This window comes from Amblyomma maculatum, chromosome 2 (assembly GCF_055883805.1).
Source record: "Amblyomma maculatum isolate TAMU_Amacu chromosome 2, ASM5588380v1, whole genome shotgun sequence".
NCBI classification, from domain to species: Eukaryota; Metazoa; Arthropoda; class Arachnida; order Ixodida; family Ixodidae; genus Amblyomma; species Amblyomma maculatum.
In genome coordinates this window covers 161,059,461-161,082,657 of record NC_139345.1, presented here as the reverse complement: position 1 = coordinate 161,082,657, position 23,197 = coordinate 161,059,461, and the positions used below count along the sequence as shown (strand labels likewise).

Here is a 23,197-nt window from a genome sequence, read left to right as displayed (position 1 = left end):
CAGCCGCACAGCTCATCGGGCCGCCAGAACATTCCATTGCACCGCTCGCTGTCCCCTCGCCGTCGGTCCTTGTCGCCAATGCGGCGTCGCAGCGTGACACAAGACTCGGAAAACTAGCAGCCGCAGTTCCTGGGGCACGAACTGCGCACATTTCGCCTTCCACAAGTCCTCGTCTGTGCCCTTGCACTCGTCGATACCGGGGCCACTCTGTCAGTCATTAGCGAAAGTTTTTGCCGCTCGCTTCATAACGTCACCACTCCGCCTTCTGAACTTTCTCTTCGCACCGCCAGCGCCGATTCCGTTCGTCCGTCTGCTGCTTGCACAGCGCGTGTAGTTATCGCGGACGTTTTATACGTCGTCGAGTTTTTAGTGCTTGCGTCATGCTCGCATGACTTAATTCTTGGCTGGGATTTCCTTTCCCGCCACAATGCAGTCATTGACTGCGCCCGCGCTCACCTCGCCTTCTTTGTGCTCTGTAATGCGGTTCTTGATCATTCGCCGTCTTTTTCTTTCGCCAAACTTGTTGTCGCAGACGACACTGACATTCCGCTCAACTGTGCTGTGATTGTTCCCGTGTGTTCACCCTTTTCTTTCGATGCGACTGTTCTTTTTGCGCCTTCCCCCATGTTCGCCTCTCGCCGTCACCTCCTTCTTCCCTTTGCTAACATCGATATTAACTGCGGTGCCGCTGATGCAAATGCCTTCACCGCTGTGGTCCCCCTACTTCGTGGAGAATGCCTTGGTCATATTGAAGTTGCTGACCTCATCTCACCGTTTGAGGTTGATGGGTATCTACTACAGAGTGCCTACATAGCCTCCCTAACGCCGATTGCTGAGTCTTTCGATATAGCAAGTTGGGACCTTTTTCAATCTTCTGTGGCCACTGACCTCAACCCGGCTCACCGTGAACAACTGTTTGCTCCCCTCAACCAGTTCCGTTCTTCGTTTGACGCTCAGAGGACTTCCTTGGGCCGTGCGACCGAGGTTGTTCACCACATCGACCCCAGCAGTCATGCCCCTCTTCGCCAGCGCCCTTTCCGCGTTTGGCATACGGAGCGCCGTGTTATTGCTGACCAAGACGACAACATGTTAAAACGTGGTGTAATTCAGCCTTCATCTAGTCCGTGGTCGCCTCCCGTGGTACTTGTGAAAAAGAAGGATGGCTCCGTAAGATTTTTTTGTTGACTACCGCCGTCTTAACAAAATTACTCGTATAGACGTGTACCCACTACCCCGCATTGACGACGCCATCGATTGTATACAAGGAGCCGAGGTCTTTTTGTCCCTGGACCTGCGTTCTGGCTATTGACAAGTCCCTATGTCTCAGTCTGACCGACCCAAGACAGCCTTTGTACCCCTGATGGACTATATGAGTTCACTGTGATGCCGTTTGTTCTTTACAACGCTCCTGCTACGTTTGAGCGAATGATGAACAATATATTACGCGGCCTCAAGTCGAAAATTTGTGTTTTGAATGACATCGTCGTTTTCTCTCTCGATTTTCCGACGCACCTCGTGCGCTTGCACCAAATCCTAAGCTGTCTCACTGGCGCCGGTCTCCAACTTAACCTGAAGAAATGTCGTTTCGGCGCCCTCCAACTGACAATACCGGGTCATGTCGTGTCCAAAAATGACGTCCTGCCCGATCCGCACAAACTACGTGCGGTCACTGAATTCCCAAATGCGATGTCTGTTAAAGAGCTGTGCAGCTTCGTCGGCCTCATATTTTCGCCGTTTTGTCCGCAATTTTGCTACCATCATTGCACCGCTTACAAAATTGCTGAATGATCCCGCCGACTTGTCTACATGGACCCCACTCTGCGAGGATGCTTTCCCTACGCTCCGACGCTCCAACTTACCGCCCATTCTCCGCCATTAAGACCCATCCGCTCCTATAGAGGTGCACACTGACGCCAGCGGCATCGGCCTCGGTGTTGTCCTCGCTCAACGCAAACAAGGCTTTTCCGAATATCTGGTTGCTTACGCTAGCCGAGCGCTAACGAAAGCTGAATCTAACTACACCGTCACAGAAAAGGAGTGTCTTGCCATTGTGTGGGCCTTAACAACGTTTCACCCTTACTTATATGGCCACCGCTTCAACGTCATCACCAACCACCATGCTCTCTGCTGGTTGGCTTCCCTGAAAGACCCTTCTGGACGCCTCGGCCGCTGGGCTCTTCGCTTCCAAGACTGACTTTGACGTTATATATCGATCGGGACGCAAACATTCCGACGCTTACGCATTGTCGCGCTCGCCACTGCCTTCTCCTGCACCCTCGCACTGGATGTCCGAAACCTCTGTCACAGCCCTCACTTCCGATGACCTGCCTTTTGAACAACGCGGGGTCCCTGGATGTCTTCGCTCCTAGACGTCCTCACCGCGTCCTCAACGTCTTCGTTCCCGCGAGCTCTTCGTCGCCAAGCTTCCCATTTTATGATCTGGGGTCGTCTGCTGTATCGCAAACGCTATCGCCCGGATGGTCGCAAATGGCCTTTGGTCATTCCTCGCCATCTTCGCACAGAAATGTTTGCCCATCACCATGCCGACCCGCAAAGCGCGCATGCTGCCCTGTTGAAGACATACGAGCGTCTTCGCCAGCGGTACTACTGGCGGGGGATGTACAACTTTGTCCGCCGCTATATTCGCTCCTGTACTGATTGTCAGCAGCGGAGGTCGTCTCCCCGCCCCTCCGCCGGCCCATTACAGCCATTGTCTTGTCCAGCGCGACCCTTTGAGCGTGTTGGCATCGACCTCTATGGCCCCCTTCCATCTTCGACATTCGGCAACGGCTGGATAATAGTCGCCATGGATCACCTCACTCGCTACGCGGCGACTGCAGCCCTGCCTACGTCTAGTGCTCGTGAGATCGCCTCCTTCATCCTGCGTTACTTCGTTCTTCGCCACGATGCTCCTCGTGAACTTCTCAGCGGCCGTGGCTGCGTCCTCCTATCTCAAGTGGTTAACGAGCTGTTGGAAGCGTGTCAAACAATACATCAAACCACCACAGCTTACCATCCTCAAACCAACGGCCTCACAGAAAGGTTTAACCGAACTCTTCGTGACAAGCTCGCGCTGTACGTTTCTTCTGACGCGTCTTATTTGGATCAGGTGCTTCCGTACATCACCTATGCCTATAACACAGCGTTTCAGGCAACGATTGGATTTTCCCCATTCTTTCTCCTATACGGCCGTGAGCCTTCCTGTCTACTGGACACCATACTTCCTTACCCCCCGACAGTTCAGAGTATACTTCTCTTTCTGCTGTTGCCCGTAATGCTGAGCAGTGCCGTCAGCTGGCTCGCTCATTCACGTCGGACATTCAAGATCTTCGCCGACATGAGAGCGATCACGGAAAGCCCGCTGCTGACTTTCCTACCAACACACTCGTTTGGCTCTGTGTTCCGGCTGATTCCAAATTATCTGCAAAGTATAATGGCCCTTATCGTGTATTAGAGCATACATCACCAGTTAGCTACGTCATGGAGCCGGCAATGCCTTCTTCAGACCACCGTCGCCGCGGGCGAGAAGTTGTTCACGTCAGTCGACTTAAGCCATAATACGATCCCTTGTGATACCCTCGCCCTAAGTCGCCAGGATGCCTCCCTCTATCCGCCGGGGCAATTGTAAGGAAGAAGATGATACAGCGCCGACGCTAACGACGATGAAGAAGCCGATCAGCTGGCGCGCGCACTGAGAGCTCGGACCGCCTTGTTCGGACGATATTGTGCTTCGCTCTACGATCGTCATGTGCCACCGGTCGCCGTCTCCAGTCCTCCGAATAACGCCCAATAAACCCCTCTTCAATATATATATATATATATATATATATATATATATATATATATATATATATATATATATATATATATATATATATATATATATATTCATGCATATTTTCCTCAAGCATGCCTTCTGTCCAAACCTGGTCCACATTATATCAATTAGCTGTGAGGTTTCTGAAACCCCTACCTGGTTGTTACACTCAAGGCAGCCGGTAGCGCGTCGTTTTGTATTAAAATTACCTGGTTAGTACGTGGCCATCTGTTGTACTCTGGGTGTCCGAGTTAGACGTAGGCGACTTCAAAGCCCCTAACCCAAGGCCGGATTATCAGTTATGAGGGCCCGGCTCAAAAAAATAAATGGGGCCCCTATAACCCCTCCCCCACAACGCTGCCTCGCGCTGGCTCTGTTGTCATGTTTCAGACTTCACGCGCTTTAGAATTTCCTGCAGACAACAAACAGCATAACTTACTCGAGGAATCTGCGGACTATTTATGAACAGCACCTGGGCATATCCTTTCCTGCAGAGCACACGGGCATCTAGAGTTAGCTATTTTAGAAATTGATAGGACACACATCTTGCTCCCTTTATTATTAGAATGCGCACTCACGAAAAATATTTTTTTTTGCTAGTGCTTATTTTAAAACTCATTCGATAGGGCAGGATGATTAGCTGCGAGTGTGCGCAGGCGAATGCACAGAAGGCCATAAGGTGTTTGCACATTCCCGCAAGATGTGCTGCCGATCATATAATAAATGTCTGAATTTATGCAGCAAGACGAATAGAAGCTCGCCGATAAGGCAGTGTTTCTACAGAATCTTCGACATTGTTACGTGGTGACATGACAAGCGATGGAACACAGCGGCACAACAGAAACAGAACGACGTGATGACATGACGATGAAGTATGCTTTAATGGCCAGCGGGCCTGGCGCGAGCGCTCCGCCCCGCTCCACTGCCCGCTTCGTCATCTTCGTAGCATTACCGCGGGCCACCGAGCGATCGTCCCGATCGATTGCTAGTAATCCAGTGCATGACGTAGCGATGAACACAGACACAGGATTGGGACATGAAACGCTGAACACCACAATTAATGCAAAGATGAGAAGAATGCTTCCACCGAAGCATCAAGTCCAATCTTCACCGTTTGCCGAAGGCCAAGGCTCATGGGCACGCCGAACGGCTTGGGCGGGGGTGCTGTCTTTGCTCGAGTGGTCGTGAGGTCGCTTCGTCGTGGGGTCGGTAGGGTCGGCTTTGGGCTCTTCCTGGTCGTCGTGTGTTGTGGTCAGGGCTGGGGACGAGGCTGGGGACAGCGGCTGGTCGGGTCTGACTAAAAATGGCTGTGGCAGAGCTGGGCGGCGATCTCCACGGGCTTAAGGTAGATGGACCCGGCGTACAGTTGGCTTCGACGGTGCTAGGCGAGGATGGGGATGAGCCGCACCTCCAACCAAATGCTACGTGGTGGCATGACAAGCGATGGAACACGGCGACACAACAGAAATGGAACGACATGACGACATTGTTGTATATTTGGTTTCGGTTCGAGTTTGTGATCTCCGGCCGCCAGAGGCACCAGTGTCGCTCTGTGTATATAAGTGACTGCATGTTGAAATAAAGGGGATTTTCTTGGTTGCTTGGCAGTCCGTGTACATCTGCGGCACACGCCGCTACAACACACATGACGATGAAATATGTTAGCGATGGAACACGGCGATACAACAGAAACAGAACGACGTGATGACATGACTATGGATGATGCTTTAATGGCCAGCGGGCGTGGTCCGAGCGCTCCGCCCCGCGCCACTGCCCGATTCGTCATCTTAGTAGCAATATGTTCTCTATGGTGACGTACAGCACACAAAATAATGTTTATTACTCCAAGCGCTGCCATAATGCTGAGAGATATACCTTTTCGAAATTGTGGCACCTGTAGAAAATGAGATTACTACTTAAGTGGAAACAAAAATAAAGTTTTAGCACACTCTTAAATTCCATAATATATCTATAAATTTATGCAGATCGTCCCCATTTGCAGAGCCAGCATATTTATATTTTGCACTTAACTTTCACTTTCAAAATGGAAGGAAGTAATTTTGTATGTACCGCGCACATTTCTGATTTCAATTTACAGAAAAAGTGTACATTTTACGAAATAGCATAACAACTCACTCCACCTAGAAACTACCACCACTGTAGACGGCGGTCGGAATAGGGTGGGCGCTGAAAATAGGGAGCTTCTCCTTTAAGTGTATTAATATAGGAGAGCGTTTATGGCACCTCTTTGCATCCTCCCAATGCCGATTAACGTTCGCGTACATGCACTGTCCTTGTTTGCCCTTTCCTATTTTTTAGAAATATATATTTACACAATGGGAAAATAAAAGTTTAAACGTTTCACAAGAGTTCTGCTTTTTAGTAGGGCGGGTAATCACATAGCATGTCTAATTTTTTCATTCAATGGAAAGCTATTTACAAGAATATTAAAACGCCGACTGGTTATTGTATCCCATCAATCCTGTCTGCAACGCAAACACTTTAAAACTAGCTTCATTTGCACGGAACATATATGAGTGATCAGAAGTGATGCTCCCCCTCTCCCCCCTTTTTCGTATCAGCCCACGCCGGCGCGCAAGAAAAATAAACAAAAACTAGTAGCGACCTCACCCCACCACGCTAAAGTGAACTAGTAGTGAACTTTAACAGCGTCTGATCCCGCTCACTCACAATGGGAGAGTTCAATGAGCGGGTGCGCCCAACAACCTAACTGAAATCAATGGGAGGGGGTCTTCCGCGAGGCGATGTGTGGCCCAAATCGGCCACGAGCGATAGCCAGGACCACTTTTGAAAACTGTTTGTAAATTATCGGCTCCACGTAAAATTTTCAAATCTAGCTCAGACCTCTGTGAATTACCTGCGTTATAATTTCACCCCAAGTAGCACTTCTGGGGCAAGTCAAGCAACTTTTCAATCAGTGTTTTTGAGATTTTCCAGAAAGAGTTCTTGATGAGATCTTCAACTCTCAGCCACCTGAGAATCTGGCTTCTCTGCACACAGCAGCTACAAATTACTGTAGCCGCTGTTACCTATGGCCAGTCATAATCTCTAACTAATAATTTATTGGTTTCGTCGAAGCTTTGGCTGATTGCGCTGAGATTATTCAAACGCAAAGCTGACCTCAAAAGCAGTAATGACAGAGGTCAGTTGATTTATGAGGTGGTATGAGCGGCTAGCTGACACCCAACAGAAAGCCAGCTAAAACCTATTAATACCACTTTAACCCCAAGTCGGAATGGCTGATTTCCAGCTGGTAGGCACTTGATACTAGCTGATATCATTGAGTACCAGCCAGCACCAGCTGAAACCAACTGAGAGCAGTTAGAACTACCCAAGACTGTTTTGTTTTCTTTTTTTTTTTCATTCATTTGGACGAATACAAAGTTTTGTATTTTCACATTTTCGCTGGCGAAATACGGGGCTGGCTTTGGGATTAAGCACACAATAAGACGAGCCGTTTTAGAGCAATCTACATTGCAATACCTAAGCCCTAAGTTTAAGCATGGGAAATCAGGAAGATGATGATTTAACTATTTATTTTTGAAACAAGCCTCCAAGCCCGCCATTTTTTACAGCTCTCAGGGGGTTCTTGGGAACGGTGGACCCGGTTCATTTGAACCCTTTGAACCTTGGATAATTCGTCTTGCCCTAACCCTGGTTGGGGATATCCCGATTCGAGCCCTCGTAGTAGGCATGAGCTGGGCACCATCAAGGATGCCGTGTTTGTTTTGCTCAACCGTTGTGGGCGAGCAATGCGTCCTATGCTCCACGCGCCCAGTGCTACCTTGTCACAAACCTTCTCTTTTCCTGTGGACACAGACGCGGTATTTCCTTCACGACTATCCGCCGTCCCTCTAAATGAGGTTTCCAGACACAGTTAAAATCTAGGCCGGTCAAGCCGTGAAGCACCTGTGTCTGTGCATAAGTAATGAATACGTTCACAACCGCCTCTTTTGTCGAAAACCTGTGTGTATCTGTATGAGGGAGTTATTGCACTATAGTATACACACAACAGTAAAAACTGCCACGACAAGTTCATTATAAGAGATAATAAAGTAAATTACTCCAGAGAATTCCGTCAAAAAATTACAGTGACTAAGAAGGCTGTAAAATAAAGTGTCACGTGGTGGTGACCAGGGTCGATGACGCAAATGAAGACACAGGCTTGATGGTACGGAAATTAACTCTTTATTGGGCTGACTTGCGCCCGCAAAAGAACTAAGCAACTCGGCGGCGGCGATACCAGCAAACGTGTTGGTCGATCGTCGAACAAAGAATGCCCGTCACAATCGTCAACGCTCAATTTAAAGGCTGCACAGAACAATCTAGATAACGTCGCAAACAGCTACCAGCACGGGCTGGAACATTGTGGAAAGACAGTCGAGTGGCCGGAATCTGCCGAGATAGATCTCGGTGCATCTTGCGCTACAATGAAACTGATAAAGGTGTGACTGGCGACATCGATCATTAACCAACAAAGATCACGGAACTGATACGCGATCAAGAATCAGAGTGATAAGCCTGTATGCCGGCGGCAGTTGAAAAACAACAAATACAGTTTTGAGGGTTTCGCCGCAATATTAAAACATGTATTCAAATTAAAATAACGGTAGCAAAGAGTTACATGGATTTTACAGGTACAATGAATAACATAGTAAATAGAATGAATGCTTAAACAGTGGTGACAGCATTCCTGATTTATCAGCCATTCTGTGGCGAAAACTTTCACAATTTTGCAGTTCCGAAAATGCTCCTTAGTCGGACACTCTTTCGATAGTAACGGTGTACGAAGAGACGAGAAGTCTTCATCGCGGTCTCAAAAAGCCTTACTTTACCAGAGTAAGTTGCCTCGAGAGTGACAACCGAGAGAATGAATCTCCCCAGAATACACTTGCACTCGGTATGATGCGCCGCAAGCTTAATGATGATTGCGCGGCTAGCTCGGCATTTCCCCGGAGAATCATGTCAGAGAATGATCACAGGAACGGGGGGATGCCTTATCTTCTGCGTTATAACTGGCAGCTTGTGACATATCTAGGCTCCAGACTTGACATGTGGTCGAGTCCAGATTCTCTGTCATTGTACATGGAGGCAGAGCGCTGGGAGCGTGATCATCACTCTATCGCACCGTTCTCCATCCATCGCGTCTCCACCCCTAACGGCGAAAATGTTCTGTAATCATCTCGGACAGTCTTCACTTGTTTCTGGACTGTCTCCTTCAGATTAGTCAAGACTCGTTGTTGGGCGCTTAACAATACTACGACAGCCATCTGGTTGTTGTTGGTCAGCCGGCAAAAGATCTCGGTCTGCTAAAATTGCAGGCTTATTGCCGCCAAGGTAAGATGGCCACTACGCGAGACCCTACTTCGGCAAAGGCATGTGCACGGCTGAATTATCTTTTTGCTGAGTGTAATGAACAGACGCCGAGTCGAGCTGCACGGAATCAACAAGCGTTTATTGGATAAATGCCGCTGCTTATGGTTGTATGGATGGAATATAGGAGCGTCCCATTTGAAATGGGGTGGTGGCTGTTGCTATCATGCTCATTTCCCCCCCCCCCCTATATCTTAATTATTATTTTAGATTGGTTCACTATACCATCATTCAATTTATGGAACTTTCATTTCGAAATTACTAACATTATGTCACCTTTCTGCTTTTAAGCCACCAATCTTCCAGTCGTTTCTTCCTAGCTTCCACCGCCGGTTTATTCAACCGGCCACTGGTATCTCTAAACCCCAAAGCTCCAGGAAGAGTCACTGCGTCTGCATCGACTTCCGGATGGATACCATTACATTCGAGTATAATATGGTCAATTGTTTCGGTGGACTTACCACATACTGCAGATGCGTCATCTTCATTGTTAAATTTCTTCTTGTAGCTGCGTGTTCTAAGGCACACTGATCTAGCTTCAAAAAGTAGGGCACTGCCTCCTGAGTTTTCAAAGAAATCCTTCCTGATCTGCCTTTTCCACTTTCGGTATAGTTCCATACTCTTTTTCATTTTCATTAAATTTTATCTAATGTTTACCTTCTGTGTTTTTCAGCTGTTGCTCAACGCTCTTTATTTCTTCGTCCTTGTGGCCAGCATACTTACTGGTTAGTTTCCTGCTTCTTTTCCTCCTTTGTGAGTCAACGCTTTTTAGGTATAGCTATTTAAATACTTTAGCTGCCCATCAATTGCTGTCCAATTTCCTCAGGCGTTCACCACATATCTTACTCTGAGCTTCCCTTTCCTCGAAAGATATCTAGCCCATATCTGCCAGTATCGCCTCATTTGTGGTTTTGCCATGGACACCCAGTGCTAATCGTCCGAAGGCTCTCGGACAGAGCAGCAGCTCGGACAGCGCTCGAGCTGTTGCTCGCGCTGTCCAGCGCACAGAGCAGCGCTCAAACAGAGCAGCAGCGTCCGAGCGCTGCTGCCCTCCAAAGGGGTGGTTCTTAGCGGTCCCAAGAAAGCGTCGTCGTCGTCTTCCTTCGGAGGCGCGTCAACGGGGGCCCATGAAAAGCAGTCTGCGTCAGAATGCTTTCGACCAAACTCGTACACCACAGTGATGTCGAATTCTTGTAGGCGTAAGCTCCGTCGTGCAAGGCGGCCGGAAGGGTCTTTCAAACTGGGGAGCCAGCAGAGCGCATGGTGATAGATTACTGTATTGAGTGGTCGACCATATAGGCACGGATGGCACTTCGACGTGTCCCAGATGATTACGAGGAATTCCTTCTTCGTCATCGAATAATTGGTTTCGGCTTTTTAAAGGAATCTGCTAGCGTAAGCGATAATGTTTTCTACCCCGGCTTTCCTCTGGACGAGGACGGCGCCTATACCCACGCTGCTGGCATCGGTATGAATTTGTCTCAGCGTTTTCATCACAATGACTAAAAACAGGTGGGGACTGTAAGCGGCGCTTGAGTTCCTCGAAGGCTTCTGCTTGCGGTGCTTTCCACTCACTGGAACTTCTGCCTTTGTAAGCAGCGTCAAAGATTCGGCGACGTGTGAAAAGTTATTGATGAATCATCGGTAATGCGCGCATAGCCCGTCAAATTGATCCACAACTTTCTTGTGCCCGGGCTGCGGAAACTGCGCGATCGCTGCTGTTTTGTTTGCGTCTGGACGAGCACCGTGCTCGATATAGCCCAGGAACAACAGCTGCTGGTAAGCAAAGTGGCACTTTTCTGCTTTGAACGTTAGCCCTGGCGACTCGATTGCGTCGAGGTCTTCAAAGGTTGAAGTTAAAAGAACAATGTCGTCTAAGCACCCCAAACAAATATGCCCCTTCAAGCCAGCCAGTACGTTATCGATTGAACAAAAAAACAGCACAACAATGGAGACAAGCTGGTAGAAAGAAGACGCGACCAGCACTGACTAGCAACGGATGCTTTTATTGAAAAGAACACAATTATATGCTCCATCCACAACCAAGAGCACGTATGAGCAGAACTAACAGCACTTATACCGGATAACTTGAAACTAAACAATTAAGATACCGCAGTTCACAGTAATGAATGAAAACAGAAGGGGTGCTAAAGCATGTGTTGCGGTTTTTGTGAATGTGAAACGCCTCGCTGATTTCCCTGGTTAATTTATCACGGTGCTTTTACAGAATCCTGAACTGCGGTATTTTGATCGTTAAGTTTCAAGTTATCAGGTATCAGTGCTGTTCTGCTCATGCGTGCTCTTGGTTGTGAATAGAGTACATACTTATGTTCTTTTGAATAAAATCTTTAGATGCTAGTCAGCGCTAGTCCCGTCTTCTTTCTACCATCTTGTCTCCGTTGTGGCGCTGTTTTTTGCTTAGTTATCTACCAAATCGCTTATCTTGGAGTTTTACAGAACATTATCGATTACTCGCTGACATTACCTTGGCATCACACTCGAAGAGGCCGTCTGGTGTGATGAATGCGGTCTTCACGCAATCTCTTTGATCCCCTTCTATTTGAAAGTACCCGCTCTTTATGTCCATCGATGAGAAGCAGCTTGCATTACAAAGCCGGTCTAATGTGTTGTCGATGAGCGGGAGAGGGTACACGTCCTTCCTCGTTGTACCGTTTAGACGGCGGTAATTGTGAACTTCTGATCTGTTTGCAAATTGCTGCTTAATACCCCCGGACCCTGACCTGACGCTCCGGCATTCACCAGGCCAACCATGGCCTGAAGCAGCATTGCTTTGCCGCCTGTGGGTTGGTGTAGCTTTCAGCAAATATTAATCAGTTGTGATAGGTATGGCTAGTAGCCCCGAAAGTGCCACTGCGACTGCGATGAGACTATAGCCCATATTCCATGTCAGTGCCCCACCTGCAGTGCCGAACGACTATCTCTCTGGAGTGCGTTGGAGCGTCTAGATGGACGCCAGCTGACCGAAAATAACATTGTGTCTCTGGCCGCGGCGATTGTTGACAGTGATGGACTCCCAGGCACTGCTCCGCTTGAAAATCACTTGCCTGCATGGCAGGCTGTGATTTTGCCGCACGCTATACGGACTTCATATTCCTGTAACTCCCTTTTAACCTACTTTTTTATCCATTCATCTTCTTTCCCTAGTGTAAACTAGCAAACCGGTTTCTTCTTCCGGTTAACTTGCCTGCCTTTCCTCCTCCTACTCCTCCTCCTCCTGTTCAGGGAGTCTAATATGCAAACGCGGAGACATTGAAGACCGGCATTCAACACTTTTTTTCTTAGACTGCCCAGCACTGTAACCGACCAGAATCCGGCACCTGATGGTAGCGGATCTTTCACTGAGAAATAATTTCTGATGTACTTCCTCGCAGAGGGAAACACGCCAACGCTAACTCCTGGACTTCATAAAATCAGCAAATATTTCCAACTAATTTATTATCTTTCATCATTCCTTGCATACCCCGCTGATGCTCTGAGATAATATATATCGTTCAACAACATGTAGAAAATATTCTTATGCAGAATAAGTGCACTATATACTAAGTAAAATGAACAACACAGACGTTTTTCGGGGTATAATTAGTGCGTGCTATCTGCCAGAAAGTTTGCATTAAGTTGGAATTTTGGAATTATTCAGTTGTGAAATTTAAGCATGAAAATTCACATTTTACAAAAGAGATAAGCTTTATTGGTGCATAAGCAGTAAAAGGTACTTTCGCTCCATGGCTAATACCATATACGAGTATACAACTGATCAAAAATACACACTGGCTTAGTGCGTTTGACTACGACCATACTTCAAAAATTTGTTTACTGCTTCATCTCACTATACTTTCTCACTCCTTCCCTCATGCAACTCCGTAGTCTCAAATTCAAGCTGCTATAAACTTTTCGAAAACTTCATTCTTCTTCAGACAGTTTTTCTGAATTGCGCATCAAAGGTCACCATCCTTGAACTCCTTGAAATAGTGTTGCTTTCAAAATACTTAACATGGCCTTTGCTACGCAAAATAGTTCCCTCAAAGCTTACATTTACTAAAACTTTCACCTAATTTCTTATTTATTACCTCACTGAAGCAACCTCTTTTGCCGCAACATCCTCCTTCCTGATAGAATACAACTTGTACCCGAGTCTTTTCAGCACGTCACCACACACTTGTTCTATCTTGGTTATTGTCCTCCTACGCAGTTTCTTCATCCATTGGTTGGCTACATCGGCAGTGTTGCGTCTCGTCGAATGAAAGTGCTTGAGGTCCTCTTTGGTAGCCGTTGTGTGATTCAAGAGGTACTGGGACACGGAGAGCGTGTAGTCCAAACCAAGCTTGGCGTAGAGACGCACCGTCTCGTTCGCAGCGTCCGCAGCAAGGTCCTCGAAGCGGATGCGGTGCGTCCTGTCTGGCGCCATTTGTCCGAGCATCTGATCGAAGGCGTCGAGGTCGGCACGCATCTGGGCACACAGCTCGCCGGCGTCGCCGCATGTCTTATCCTCCTTGCACCAATCAAGTTTCTGACGTGAGACGTACATAGCACGTGGGTCCCGCACCAAGTGAAGAACACGAACCGAGGGTGCGATATCTGGGTTTCTTTTGAGCCAGGCGGCCACCTGCGCAATGAGCAATAGGACACGTGCAAGCAAACTGTTTTTTTTTTTGTCTACAATCTCAGTCTATTTTAAACATTATCTCCTCTCTCAAAAAGCATCTTAAAAGCTCTCTGTGAGTGGTCGAGGTCTTTGGTGGTTTGTAATGACGTATGCAATTAGAGTGCCTCAAGAGTTATATTCTTCTTTGTGCAATGCTAACATGCGCTAAGTACCAGAATTCAGCCATCGGACTTTGATATACATTCTACTCTGCCAACCTCCAGAATTACTTTTCATGAACACACCCTTCATAGCGGCTTGAAATCAACCAAGCATTTCACGCTGCACCAATGTGATGAAAATACTGTGAGTACCTCCAACTCCTAATTTGAAGTTTCGTTTATTGTACGTAAAAGGTCAACAAAACACGAATACAGAAGGAGGTCCCGAAGTCAAGGACTGTGGACGGGACCTCCTATAATAATTATTGTGAACATATATTGAGCAGTTGCAAATTTTACACTATATTTCACATAAATGGGTTTGGGTGAACGAAACGTGAATTTATTAAAGGCACTATTGTTGTAATTAAAACGGTTACAGACCTAATCACATAATGAAAACATAAGAAACAATTCATAAAAAGATATAAAGGATAGCACTGGAATAGTTTACCTTGAAAAATACGATTAGTGTGATAACAAAAGCTGACGAAGAGCGGATTTAAAGGCATAAATAGGTAAAGGGGGATATTTCCTGGCAATCGTAGTATCTCTTCTTATCCCAGATACATCGGCATGCGTGTTATAGCATTGAATCTCCAGCCATTTTGGTCAGACAAAAAACGAGTAGGCTTAATGAAATACCAGGAGCAGCGAGAACACATATACGCCTCTGCGACACTGTTGCAAGACGCAGAGCATCTTGCAGCATCAATTCTGCATCTCATGGTAAGGCATGTGCTCATGCTTGAAGGCTACATCATTTAATGTCATTTATTTCGCGTACCTTTACTGAATCTGTTAACTTAGTGCAGGGTAGGCGACAATGTGGAATGGTGTGAAATAGATGAGGTATTTTTTAATTAGAACCGACACAAGCGAAGACGGCCCACAAAGGACACTCATTCGCAATACGCTGCCTACAAAAGAAGTTAATTAAAGCTATGGACTGGTTCGCTGCTATCTCAATCTGTATCTGCCCTAATAAAACAAGTGTAGCATGATTCCAACCCAATGAAAAAAAAAAAACATTTCCACGATGTAATTATCGTTTTTTTTTCAAACATCAACCTGAGATACATGGACGTTCCATCTCATTAAATACGCATCAGTAAACTACCTGGGATTGGTTTCTAGGAGATCTTCTTTGGAACTCGCATTCCTCTCACTATATCAAAAGATGTGCTAGTTTTTTATGTGTATTGTACAGAATGCGATATCTCATGCCAATCTCCGTGCGAAAATAATTTGTTCATGGTTTCGCTTACAGTGCGCTGGCCTTTTTGTGGACTGTTTACGGCTATTGTACTTTTATATAGACTTCTAGAATTATTCTAGTTTGAGTTTCTGATTTTCAACAATGACATATGGCTTGTTTCTTAATAAAGATACTGACGTCTTTAAGCTGATGAATTAAACAAACTTAACCTCTCTGATTGTCTAAACTAATGCAATCAAGCACTTGTGAATGACCCAGTGAGCCATATATGATCCTTATAACTGCTGCCGAATACGGAAGAAGATCACGTCAATATTTTGTTCCAGCCATATTTAATAAACTACCGGTGTTCGTCTTGGGTGTGAGATTAAGCAAGCAATCAGAGCTTCAAGAGATTAAAATGTTTATTTAGCTTTCTCCGTTAACATTTTTGCACCGTTTTCAGTAACCAGACTGCCATGCGCTGTCAGTTAAATCCTCTGAGGTTTTGGCAGGCAGCTATTTATTTTGTATTCTTTATTGCACAATAGACATTTTATTGTATATATTTCTGTTGCGAAACAAATAAATTATTTTTACTTTTTCTGTGTTTGTCTTGTTGCTTATCTTGAGTGATCGGTATGCGCATGTGTACTTCATGATAGGTGTCATTTTGTATGTTTTTTTCACGCAGTGCTGATATGAATCTATTGTCCCTAGTAAGTAAATGCATTACTGCATCCCTTTTTCTTGCTCTTCCTTCGTTCATGTCTCAGTGCATTCTTTCACAACAAACCACATGTAAGGCTTAACACGGGAATTCTTCTGATAAGTGCGAAGAATGGTGTTTTGACATTCTCCGCTGTCGCTCAGCCGCTTCATGTTATTTAGCGCGCAGAAAAGAAATGTGTGCTAGAAATCACTGTCACCGTCGACGACCACAACGAACTTCTAAGTGACAAAGAGGCCAAGCTTTAGTTCCATGTCTCGCGGGAAAAGGAGTACGGCTGCACTGATGTTGCTGTTGGAATGAATAGCGAGGAGTATCTATGACATGACGTGCCTGCTTTTTCTTCAAATGTGGAGGAGAAACAAGAGACTATGTTTTTATAGAGTCTATAATCTGATCATTATTGTTAACGATATTTATTGCCTAAGGGCATCAGTGGGCTATGAGATGAAGAATGCCCTATTGCAAAAACCAGCGTCTCCAGTGCGAAACCAGTAAGATTTTCGCACTGGTTTTGCACTGGATCTGCTGGGCACGCTGGAGGTCTGCGATATTCACTGGAGCAGTAACGGCAAGACACTGGCTGCACTGGTGCGATGGGAGAAAAACGCTTTGGTTAGACTTTTGACGCTGGGTGTGTCGCTGCCATCCGCGATGCACTGGAAGAAGCGCTGTATGTGCGCTGGGCCGCACTGGTCCCAGTGCCCCAGTATAGCCGGTGCGGCCTGCGGCGTCAGCCGGAGTAGCATCCCTCAGGGGCCAACAGGGCAACAGCGTATTTCCAATCGACCATCGGGGGGCATATGAAAAATATGGTTCAAGCAAGCGCTTTTTGCTGCGAAGTCGTTGCGCATTTGTAAGAAAACAAAGGCAGTATCTTTTTTCTAGAGTTTCCATGTTTCGATAGGTCGTTTCGAGCGTTTCGAGAGAGACAACGACCGCCGCGCCTCGATCTCATGACAGACTGACGATTAACGCACTACTAAAGCTGGAATTGAATAATGTGGGCTACCATGCATAACCAACTTCACAGCTGATCTTAAGGGCACTCTAACACAATGATTACTGTCAAAATGTTCAATGCGGGCTCAATCGCAGGCGAGCGTAGCCTGCACCACGGCCCAGTATAAACAGCAGAAAGAAAAACTAAAACGGGGAAGAGAGTAGTTTACCGAGCGATGGATCCATGAGAGAAAAAGCAACAACATACAGCGCTTGTAATACATATTTGGCGTGTTTCTCAAGCTTTTGCGCTCCTTCTTACTCTGCGTGTCAAGCAGCCGAGCCCTCGGTCATCGCAACGCTTCCCGCAATGTTTACATACAAATAAGGTTTAGTTACACGCAATTAGGGTCATCGCTGCGGCGCTTGCCGGTATTGAAGCTTGGTCGCACGTTTTTCCTTGAAGGCTTCTACTAAAGCTCCGTGTTCAGCGAAAATTACGCCCACGGTAGCAGAGCACCACCCAAGAGCCGGCGTTGGTATATTTGCCAGCGATGTCAAACTCCACATGTTAAAATGATTCCAGTGCACAAAATAGCGCGCATAGGCACCCAGAACATTAGTTGCAAGTCGTGAGAGCAGACAGCAAACTGAAATGATCAAGAAGTTGCAATTGTTAGAGCGGTAGCAATGGCCTGTAGACTGCGAAACATGAAGTCCCAACCTTATAAATGCGGGTCATGACATAAAATGCAGAAATGTTCAAAGAAAATCCAGTTCTCGGCGTGGCCGAGTGGTTAGCGTGCTGAGCTAGTGATTGGTATGTACCTAGGGACTTAATTCGAGGCACGCTTGGTGCACTATTTTTTGTTTTACTTTTTTTAGGTTTTTTTATATAGCTAACTTGTTTCGTTACTTTTTAGTTTTTAATTTTTATCCTACGTCTTTTTTTTTCGGGCGAACAGTGCCACCAGCGCGGAGCGTCCCAGTGCGCCCAGTGTCCAGCGTCATACTGGGACCATAATCAGGTATGGCGCTGGGGCGCTGCCACCCAGCGGCACTGGTTTTTGCAATAGGGTGAGCTAATGAATAAATGAATGGAAAAAGGTTGGCTGATTATATGAAGTCCAAGAGTGAGCGATGATGTTGTCCCTGCGTCCAAGCGAGATACGAGGCAGGATTGCTTTCTAAAAGGCCAGTTATTGTCAAGTGCCGGGTTTGTGTTGGTTTCAGAGCTGGGCAGACCCACAGAAAATGGTGAATGTCGGTTCAACATTTTCGTCTTTACGTATTGGACACCCTAGGCGGGGATTTAAGTAACTGAAGAGAGACCACGTGCGAGTGACAGCGAATGTGAGGGCAACCCCGACCCGGATCCTCCTAAATGGAACCTCCTCTGCACGGGTGAGACCACTGGGGAGGGATACCGCACACGGAGAAATAAGAGCGCGTGTGCGGCGCCGGAGGTGTTCCTTTCTTGATAAAAGGAAGGTAGCATCCTCCACAACAAAGAGCCGTGATAATGATGAGTCTTGGGTCACGAGGTGCGTCGCTAAATCTGCTTGACTTTGGGAAGGCAGAAGGTCCAATACGTACTCACGGCGAGATGCGCGCCGTAAGCTAGGTAATGTCTTGACATGTTTTCGGACAACGGCTGACACCTCTGAGCAAACGTACTGCTTGAAGTGCGTCAGTGCGGATCACAGATTGGGCCCTAGGGAGCATATTAATGGGGCCTCGGAGCAGAGCGCCTACTGAACTGCCACGAGCTCAGCGCAGAAAGATGTAGGTTGTTCCGAACGTTTACATGTAGAGGTCTGATTCAGGCTAGGTCTCCACGCCCAGTAGATTGCTGTTTTTGTTTCACAGCCTTCTATGCTTGCATCCACGTATACTACAATAGATTCTTGAGGCAGGTGAGCATCTTACTCTTCAAATCTCTGGTGAAGGGACGATGCCGAGCTGCTAGATATTGATCTGGGGTTATCAGCTGGCTTGTTGTCGCCTAAATGTACAAACTTTCAGGGAGGGATAACTGGCGCAGGGGACTGAAGAATATTATGTGAATTTGAATACGCCCTCAGTGCCCGCATGGAATATGATAAGAAGGCTTTAAGTAGGCGCGCAAAACGACGCTGCTGCACCAGCTTATCGATGGTGTTGAGCTGCGATTTCTCCTATAATGCTATGACCGGAGTGAATCGTGGAAGGCATGTAATGGTTCTCATAGCTTCTAGGTTCACGGCTTCAAGGCGACCCAGTTGTACTTTTGAAGGATGTTAGAACTGAGCTTTATAAACAATACGTGGTTGCTGCACCGCCCTCACCAACTGGTGTGCAACAGACGAGCCAGTGTCATACGTTTTAGGAGCAATTCTTCTAATTAAATCCATAGACTGAATAGCTTGTTTGTTTGTTTTTTTTGCCTGAGAAAGCCAAGCGGTCCCTGGTCCTGATTGGTGAATCGTTAAGCCCAGAATTTTTACGCTCGGACTTTCCTGTAGTAGGGTGCCTGATAGACAAAGACGAATTAGATTTGCAGTAAGGTTACGGCGTCCCCAGCGGTTAGCGGCACACGTGTATGTAGTTTTACACACGGAAAGCTGGAGGCCAATGGAAGAAGTGTAATCAGAGGTAATGTCTAAAGTTCATTGAAGGGCAGCCTCCTGAGTGAGCTGATCTTGGCGAGTGCTCCATACCGTGATGTCATCAGCTTAGTGCAAAAACTTGATTTCAGGGATGTCATGTAAACGCCATGCCAGTGGGATGAAAGCAATATTAAACAATGTCGGTGGCAATACTGATCCCTGGCGCACGCTACGTAGTGAAACGAATGAACCAACTGCGTCACCACTGAGGCGTATTGCAAATGTTCTTCCGTCCAAAAATGATGCGACAAAATTGCGTACTCTCGGAGGGAGGTGGAGCATGTCAATGGCGTTCAGGATTGCAGCATGACTGATGTTGTCGCATGCTTTTTCAACGTCCATTGCCAATATGGTACGCACATTGCAGCTGCGGGCAGATGACAAAACTGCTGATGCCATTACCGCCAATCTGTTCTCTGTATCTATGTATGGACGAAAACCAATTTCAGCGGGGTGATAAAAACCGTGCTCCTCCAGCCACCAAGAATATCGTGTAGCCAGCGTTTTCCCTGCTAGCTGAATCTGATAATTATCCACAGAAGTAATGCTTTCTAATATTAGGTTCACACTGAAGCCGAAACAACCACAGCGGAGGTATCGATCACCGCACTTACTTGACCTGTGTTTAAATTTCCAGGCGTTGTCTATTTGTAGGTGTATTTGGCCTATCACGCGGGACGCCACGCGAGAGACTGTGTGTCACACTGGGCGGGCCGCACCGGCTGCCCTTTTCCCCTTTGGCACAGTGTTTAAAATGCGGCACCAAGGGTGAATTTTCATCCTAGAAAATACACGTGTCAGTCACTGAGACTGCTTTTAAAGTACAATTTGTGCCCTTACACAGTGATCTAAGCTCTTTGCCCGTAGACTCTCGATGAATAACACAAACTTGGCACCACGTTTATGTAGCAATACGGCACCCACCACACGATAGACCCAATCTTGCGAGAAATGTGAGCTTTCCTTCTATTTAAAGTAGTATAATATTTTGCCACGATGCTCAGGTAAAAAATAAAAACTCTCTTTGCGAATAGAGCCCTTGGCTAGCGTTTCTAAGCTACTGACATGACATTTACCTGAAAGAATGTCAACAGAGGGAAAGCTTCCCTGAGAAGATGAATATAAAGAAACGTCTCAGAAAAAGGCGAAATATTATTTTGGAGTTATGATTTTAAAGAAGAATGGCAATGAAAAATGTGATCAAGGCAAACCATACAGCGATTTATAGTAACACTAGTCGACATAGCTGGTACATTCTGGCGCCAATATTAAACCGCGTGCAGCAGGCCACGTATGAAGGAACTAACGGCATGCAACTGCGCGTTTCCCGGTTCCTGAGCAGGTACAACCGCATCGTTTCTTTTTTCGCGCCTTTCGTGCTTATTGCGGTCGCCGAGAGGTGGAGCCACAAATTTAGGTTCTTCGGCATTCTAACGTCACTGCAACTAGACAAGTACTGCATTTGCTTTCCTCTTCCTCCCTGCTCTTTCGAGTCCCTCCACGTGATCACGTGGCTTTCTAGCGGATTTCCAGGCGCTGGCGACACAGGTAGATAGATGGCTTGGGCCACACAGCTTTCCGAAAAACCACAAGGAGCTGAAAATCGAGAACTATTCCCAGTTGCTACGCCTTCGAATGTGGCATCCATCCAGCGAAGCCCTTTTTATGACTTTCGAGGCACTAGCTCTGAAATCAAGCGATGAGCTACTGAGTTCCCTGCCTACAAAAACTGTGGAAGCGTCTCCAAAATGCGACAGGACCTCTTCTATAGTTTTCTTGTAATGTCGGATTTTTCCACTTGTGTATGATTTATTTACTTTTGTATATTTCTGCAGCCTAATTCTGCAGCTTTGTTTTCTCTTTTCTGCTGCAACTACACACATTCTGATGTCAGTGCACATATTTCTGTTCACACAAGATGGTTACGGTCATAAACCGCACAGAATTTATGTTATGGCAACATAATGTTTTGTGTAGCTACGCTTTTTGTATGGGACGCATAAGATAAAGCAGGACAATGTTTTATCCGCACGCAACACAAAACGCCACGAAGTGCTCAACAAAATCTTGTGCTACCTTGCACTCTGTAGGTTAGAAAATATAATGTCATATAGACGAGGTCACAGACATTGCACCGCGTGTTAATGTGTGCCTCGAAAAAAACACGCCAGAAGTTATGCGTCTCAAAGAAAATCGGTAAATAACGACGGGTACGCCGGTAAAATACTTATATACGGACAACCGACGTTTCTGAATCTACGTTGTTACTTCCACGTGTTTTTGCGGCATTGTAGATTTAAGCATACATGATGGAAATGTACAGCGAAACGAAAGACAAGGATAAGATGAGGGCACATGGGACACACGAGCGCTCACTTGCAAAAGTTCATTTCGGGCCTTGGAGCTGTATTTATAGCTGAAAAGAAAAAAGCAAACATGACACATGCGCAGCAGGCGACACCTTCATATCTTGACGTACGTATACCAGCTCCTTACGAGTAAGAGCAATAGAAGGCTTGGCCTCGCAGGACCCAAACAACCGATCTATAATCTCGGCTTCTATTCTCTCGAGTCAGCTGACAGCGGTGTTTTGCGACAACAGCATTCTTGGTACGCAGGCTGGCACACGGACATTTTCTCTAATCGTTTTGGTTCCCATTCTACTGCTTTTTTTACATTTCCTGCAGTGTTCATCCTAAACGTTTTCCCCTGTTCCGACACATTGTTGCAATTTTTTCGGGGATGATCGTTCAAGCAACTACCGCTTTGCCCTACATAGCTTTTCTCATATTTCAAAGAGATGCTGTAAACCACTGAATGCGTACACTCTACAAACTTTTTTCGGAGTTTCAATTAGAATTTACCGAACCATCGGACCTTGTCAGCCTTCACAATTTCCGCAGCTTATCGGGAGCAGAAAAAAAAAAGAACTTTCACGTTCCCCCTTCACTGCTCTTTTCAGGCGATGAGACAGGCCAGGAATATACGGGATCACAACAGTCCGCTTTTCTGTAGGCGGCAGTGATCTGCTAGTTTCCTTTGAGCACAATCGCCTAACAAGGGTTTCGGCGTCAATGATAATGACGTGTGGTCGAAGACTTAGATCAGTTCATTGAAGCTGGCAGCCATAAGTTCAGGTAAATATTTACAAAAAGAGTTTCGTAAGCACGGCCCCGTAATACCCCTCTTTACAAGTTTAGAGGGAGAAGACCCAAAAGGGAGCACTGGCTTATAAATGCGTGGTTAGTACTTCCAGTGCATCTTTGCGTCATGGAATAAAATCGTGATATCAAAAAATCTAATGAGACCGTTGGAAAGCATCTCGTGTATTAATTCTAGAGGCGTAGAGCCTTCGCGTAAGAAGGTTAGTGTATTAGCGGCTAGTTCTTCAGATGAGTGCGAACTGCAGTCAAAGAAAATGAAAAAATAGTCAACATGCCTAAAAATCTTGGTTACGTTAAAATTTGGTAGACGGCTACAAAGAGCTCTTTGAAGATTGGCTAAAAAAATTAATTTTTAAGAACTTGGGGCTATACAAAGAACAATGCAAATTCCTTCCTTCCCCACCCATTGGATGAAAGTTGACCGGAGACAGAAACTAAGAAGTTCCAAGAAGCCACTGCTAGACATCTAAGTCTCATTCT

At 46.4% G+C, this 23,197-nt stretch overlaps 1 protein-coding gene across 9 annotated transcripts in view; it reads right to left on the bottom strand.

The window, feature by feature from the left end:
• Positions 1-12,897: 12,897 nt before the first annotated feature.
• LOC146200310 (carbohydrate sulfotransferase 4-like) overlaps positions 12,898-23,197 on the bottom strand; it is a 99,406-nt gene continuing 89,106 nt past the window's right edge. For all 9 annotated transcript variants that reach the window (XM_084595484.1, XM_084595489.1, XM_084595490.1 and 6 more), the window contains one exon: positions 12,898-13,835. In XM_084595484.1, the coding sequence (XP_084451610.1) occupies positions 13,296-13,835 (540 nt within the window). In that variant the 3' untranslated portion in view covers positions 12,898-13,295. The remainder of the gene's footprint in view (positions 13,836-23,197) is intronic.